This window comes from Ascaphus truei, chromosome 2 (assembly GCF_040206685.1).
Source record: "Ascaphus truei isolate aAscTru1 chromosome 2, aAscTru1.hap1, whole genome shotgun sequence".
NCBI lineage: Eukaryota > Metazoa > Chordata > Amphibia > Anura > Ascaphidae > Ascaphus > Ascaphus truei.
This window is the reverse complement of record NC_134484.1, coordinates 329,895,778-329,901,777: the sequence shown is the minus strand read 5'-3', so window position 1 is coordinate 329,901,777 and position 6,000 is coordinate 329,895,778. Positions and strand designations below refer to the sequence as shown.

At 36.8% G+C, this 6,000-nt stretch overlaps 1 protein-coding gene across 3 annotated transcripts in view; it reads right to left on the bottom strand.

Annotated features, from left to right (window-relative positions):
- Positions 1 to 563: 563 nt before the first annotated feature.
- Positions 564 to 6,000, bottom strand: part of ANLN (anillin, actin binding protein) — a 53,598-nt gene continuing 48,161 nt past the window's right edge. For all 3 annotated transcript variants that reach the window (XM_075586627.1, XM_075586625.1, XM_075586626.1), the window contains 3 exons: positions 4,465 to 4,572; positions 3,265 to 3,437; positions 564 to 2,548 (listed from right to left, as the gene is read on the bottom strand). In XM_075586627.1, coding sequence (XP_075442742.1) covers positions 2,425 to 2,548; positions 3,265 to 3,437; positions 4,465 to 4,572 — 405 coding nt within the window. In that variant the 3' untranslated portion in view covers positions 564 to 2,424. The remainder of the gene's footprint in view (positions 2,549 to 3,264; positions 3,438 to 4,464; positions 4,573 to 6,000) is intronic.

The window sequence follows — 6,000 nt, the reverse complement described above, 5'->3', positions numbered from 1 at the left end:
TACACTGGAATAGGACCTCTCGATAACGTCATGTTACCTAAATGGAGAGAGCAATGTGTCCCGACTTCACGAAGCTCTGAGTATCTGGACCTTAGACCACAGAGCATGGTAATAGCTGATGGTCAGTGAAATACTAAACCGGCAAAAACTTGGCAAAAATAAAGATTTAGAAAAAATTAATAGCTAGAAATTAATGAGCACAAAGTGAACTTTCAGATTATGTTATGATTTTGTTTTTTTGGGGGGGGGGGTCGTTTTAAACTGTATTTTACAACTGGATTTGACAAGCCAATGGAAGGGGAAATAGCTGTCCTGCTATAGGCGATGAAGCCCTAGATATGTACAATATCCTCAAAATGACACATGCAGACCCACAAGCTAAAAGCATCTGCGGTCTTGCAAGCATTTCAAAATTGCTGTGAGTTTAGAAATAACTCTGTATTTGGGATGCACCAATTCTGGACTTTCAATGAGCAATATATCAGTGTGATATAGAACTCGGACACAAAGCAAGAAATTGTTAATTCAATGAATGTTTGAAACAAAATCAGAGACACGAGATCTGTTTATTTTAAGCATTTTATTCTAATAACAATGGCACTCAATGAGTATCCCCACGCATATTGTACAATGTAAAACACGGAAAAATAACCAAGAGTGTGATGGATAGAAAACAGACAGAACAAACATCCAAAATGTGAAAAGAAAACCCCACGGAACTATTAGTGTTCATCCGCGAGAGAATATAAAGCACTTTTGTTTTATTATAAATTGTTATATTACTTGGATACAATAATTCAAAAGAATACATAAAGTAGTGATATTAGAGCTAATTATACGCATTAGCACTTCCAAAATAGCGAGAGAGACCTTAAGGTTCAAGGACGCTTATTATATATTAAAAGAAAAAAAAGTTTTAAACAACTTGCCGTATGATACCCGTTTAAAAGAACATTCTGCAGCACTTTTATTAATGAACCCTGGCACGCTCCCTTAAAGGTGAGTAAAATTAGGAGGGCTTGGTTTAAGAAATACTTTTTTAATAAAAGACCCGCTGCAAAATCTACTCTTAACGATCAACACAACTTCTAGATAACATTTGGTGGCTGAACAGCTACCAAGACTTACTGGAGGCCTTACATACAAATGTGATACACTAGAAACATATACAAAAACACCAATTAACTATGCTAAAAACATTTGGCCAGTAAAGCATTTAGCTGGCATTATAGCAGCTTTGTAAAATCACTAAATAAAAATACTGCATAAGTAGCTTGTTCCTCATGCTCAGATACACAAAAGTGCATCAAACTTGCAGGTTTAGAATTTGAATACATTTCTAAATCACAGTCCGTCGCCAATCTGTTTTCAGTACTGGTTCTCAAACTCCCGCACTGTAATCCATTTTTCTTTATAGCATACCAGATCTTTAGGTACTATGGAGGTGAGGAATTCCAGCAGACAGGAATTTACCAGTAAGAAGTACAGTGATGCGGTCACTATTACATTTTAAAATGGTAACATCAGTTCAGATAATGTAAGGTTTGTTTATTATATAAAAGAAAGTTGTGCAACTCACTGCATAGAATATATAATTGTGTAAACCTCAAAATCAGTTTGTCCACAATTTTCTATTTACTTTTTATCAATTAACACATCTCCAGCATTTAAGTTGTTAAAGAAATGGTGGATATATATGCATGCTTGGGTTTTAAGCAAAGAAAATAAAATCAATATAAAAAAAAGATGAAGCATTAAGATTATCCATCTTTTTACACTCCATATTCAAACATGAAAAAAATATAGGCTCTTAATAAAGGCTGTGCTTGAAAACGGAAAAAACGAATTCTCCAGAAATAACCGATTACATACAAATTAGAAAAAGAAAAACAACACAATAGCTTGCTGCTCTGTTACCCCTTTCCGCACGAAGAAGCCTGCACGGCTAGAATATCGCCCACGTTCTTATAGTAAGGTGTTCAACTGCAAGCAACCACAGCTAGGTTTGTATATTGCAAAAATGCAGCATAAAAATAAAAGCTCTCCCAAAAGGGTTCTTAATAGATAAAGAAGCTTAAGAAAATACAACTCTAAATGGACAGAGTTATGCACTGCATCATAAAAGTCTTGTTTGTAATAGGTTTTAGGTGATCGGTTTCCCCCTGACATCTTTCAGTGGAACAGCTGTTACTGGAACAGTCATTGTAAAACTAGATCATGTGGTTAAGGTTATAAAATAGCGACAAGGTTATCAGCAGTAAACTATTTACGCTGTACTTCTTTCCAGAGTATTTTTAAAGCTGGTTGTGTTTTTTTGTTTTTTTACAAAGCTTGCAGTAAAACAGGAGATCAAATTCTTTACACATTTGTGCTCTAAATTGCGAGTCGCTGAACAAGGCTTTCACTTTTCTGTAAACTTCCACACTAAGGTTTGCTGCTCGGCCTATAACAAGCATCAGGCTGCCACATACGGAGATCCAGGAGAACTTGGTTGAGTTTTTGCATCCAGAGGTTACGCTCATCTTTAGTGTCTGCAGATAACCAATTCCTAAAATACATAAAATATTAAGAAATTATGACAAATCTTCTGTTGAGGATCAAGTAAGGATTACAATTACTTGCAATTTAAAAACGTTTTATGACTAAACATGTTCACAAGTTAAGGGGAAAGTCAGACATTAGGTCCACTCCATTTTCTTCTTGTAGGTATCACAAAACCATCACTGGCCTAAGAGGCATTTTATATTATATTTTTCATATTATATTATAAAATATTTTATAAATGATCAAAAAAATAAATACTTATGTAGCTCAAGACGTAATTATACAAGAAATTTGATCCTGTTTGGACCACAGCCAATGTTACTTTAAGTTGAAATCAGTGTTTCTCAACCATATGCTCAAGCTACAGAGACAGATAAACAGAAATAAAAAAAAACATATTAAAGATAATTAACTTTTTTCAAACTAATCCAACACTAGTTACTGTAGATGCATGGTCTACTTTAAACCTCTTCAGTGCCAGAGCAGCAAGCAACACATGAAGGGGTTAAGATAGAAATGAAAACCAAGTCAGATAAATCATGATTGTTACAGTACATCTCTCTTAGTTGATGTATATGGGGAATGTTTCTGATTTAATACATATGCTTATAAGCAGTAGCAGTAAGGAAGGTGAATTTAATAAAGAACTTCACTCCGGATATAAAAATTTGGATCTGCACAGTAACAGAGGAAGTGGTATAACCCTCCTCATATACTTACTTGGTGACACAAAGGGTGTCTCTGCATTGACTGACTAGCGTTTCTCTGTCGCCTTCTCTTTGTGGCCGGACGGTGATGAGTTCCAACGTATTGGGCCGGGCACAGAATTCTCTGTTGGCCGGCTCTATTTTCCTGCTGGTGCAGTTTGCCAGATTTAGTCGGCCAATGGGATGCTAGCAAAAAAAAAAAAATAACCGTCAGAAAATGTAAAGGGCTCAGCATAATAGGCTGTAATGCATTGGGCACTTTGGGACTAAAACAACTTTTATTCATAATGTGAAAATGATCTTTCATACCCATAACATGTTAGATGCACCCGTGACCATAAAATGGGACTAATTTAGGTTACAAGCAGGTTATTGCTTAGTGTTTAGGGGGCTAGAAAGCAATGAGCTGGAGGTCAGCTATGCATTACAGTTACACCCGTGTAACATGGAGAACTACAGCAGGCATTGAAAAGGAGGCAACTAACCAGAACATATACCCAGAAGATAATCTTACTTCCTCCTTTATAATTTCTTATTGCACTTTACCTGTGGCTGTTGCCAATCCCAAACAAAGTGAAAATGGTTAACCTTCCTACCGCAATTTTAATTTCCTGGATAGTCTCCATGGCAGTGTGCACCAAATCGGTTAAGTGCCACTGGGACAACCAGGAAAAATGCCTTATTTCATACTTTCAGTTTTGCCTTTATTAAATGTAGTTCTCAAACACACGCAGCCTGTTACCAGCTCAAAATGAAGGAAGCTGTTCTTACTAATTCTGCATCTTACAACCTACCACGTTACCTATGATTTTGTTAACAGGAAATTCAATCATCTTCAAGGAGCATGAAAGGTCTGGCATTTCATACGATATGCACATTTAAAATGAGCATTAGCTTACACAAATTAGTCATTCATATATCATTTTATTTCAACCCCCAAAGACTAGAGCTTAACAGCACCACTTCAGGTATTCTATGATATGAATCACAAGCCAAGGGTTTCAGAGATCCGGAATCCCACCACTACATATAACTGCAAGCCTATCTAGAGAGATCCGATTTGTTATTGTGCAGATGCCTACTACTGGTCTGTAATAAAATGCAGTAAATCCTGGTAGCATGGACCACTCTCCATTTGTTGGCAGTTATACAGAAACTGAATTAAAAATATAGGAGGTTATGGTTTGGTTAGGTTTCCTCAGAGTACTCTAACCTTTCGTTTCTCATCATCTGGGTATGTCCAATAAGAAATGCAGTATCCTGAAAGGACGCACCAACGTCGATGCCAAGACCCAAATCCACTCACATCTTCAAACATGGTCTATGAAAGAAATTAAGGGTATAAAAAGACATGTAGGAGAAGGAGCGGCTAAGTGAGTAAAGACACTGACTGGCACGGAGTTTGAAGCAGGGGAACCTGATTCAATTCCTGGTGTCGGCGCCTTGTGACCTTGGGCAAGTCACTTTATCTCCCTGTGCCTCAGGCACCAAAAAACAGATTGTACGCTCAGATTGAGCAGGGACTATGTCTGCAAAATGTCTCTGTAAAGCGCTACGTAACCATTATTACTTGGATAAAAGGTTTAGGCTAATTTTGCAACCAGAGTTCAAATAAAATGTATTCTAACCCCATCACATTTGTTTTATAATACGAGATATGTTGAATAGATGTGAAATTTAGATATTCAAGCCCAACTTCTAAACAGAACGACAACACAATACATATTCGCATAACAAGCTACATGCAACACCACTGTTGCATTACACAGACAAAATCACAATGGTTCAAAATCAGGTTTCACAGGTTTATGTGATCAAGACAACAATTACCTTGCATTGCTACAAATTGGGAATGTATATTTTGTTGGAACTGCGCGCATGCCTGCGCATACCAAATAAAGGCACCGACTATATAAACAAAAAAAAACTGAAGCAGGGGAGTCTGGTTAAAAACCCAGTGTCGGTTCCTTGTGATCCAAGCAAGAAAAAAAAGTCTTTATGACTGCATCAAAATTAGATTGTAAGCTCTAAGGGGCAGGGACTCGTGCCTGCAACTTTCCATGTAAAGTGCTGCGTACACTACATAAGAAAGAAAATATTACAAAAAGACTGATTGTTTAAAGTCCAACAAGCTTATTATTTTATTGCTGTGTTTGATTGCAGTGGGAAGCAACCATCCTGTGTAACTGTGTCATGTGTATAACCAACTAGCTTAAAGCTGTATGGATTTCTACAGAAGCCATCTGTTAAACCACAGTAACTTGTAGAAATAATTTGCTTCTTTTGCCAAAAATCAGAGTATGCCAATGTGACAGATTTATGTTGCAATTATTTTAATATTTTAGAAGTTGGGATTTTTAAGGGGTTAGGAGTGATTTAAAAGTGAATCATGTAATGATCTGCGAGTACAGCTCAACCCCCTTATAACGCTGTGCTTAGGGTCCAAAGAACCACATCGCGTTATAAGCGGATCGCGTAAGAAATAATGTACAATTGTATGCATTGTACAATAAAGTATTTAAGATACCAATAATCGTGTTGCAAAGTATTCATAAACACGAAAATTGGGAGCCACGCTTGCATCACGTTATAAGCGGATTCGCGTTGTAACGGATCGCGTTATAACAGTGATGAGCTAGATTTGTTTTGGTTGAGTGTGAATACTCAATTTTAGAAGCATTTTCTCTCCAATCTTTAGTTTATGGACACTTTTTTTTTTAAGAAGGCCACAAACCTCCTTACGTACATC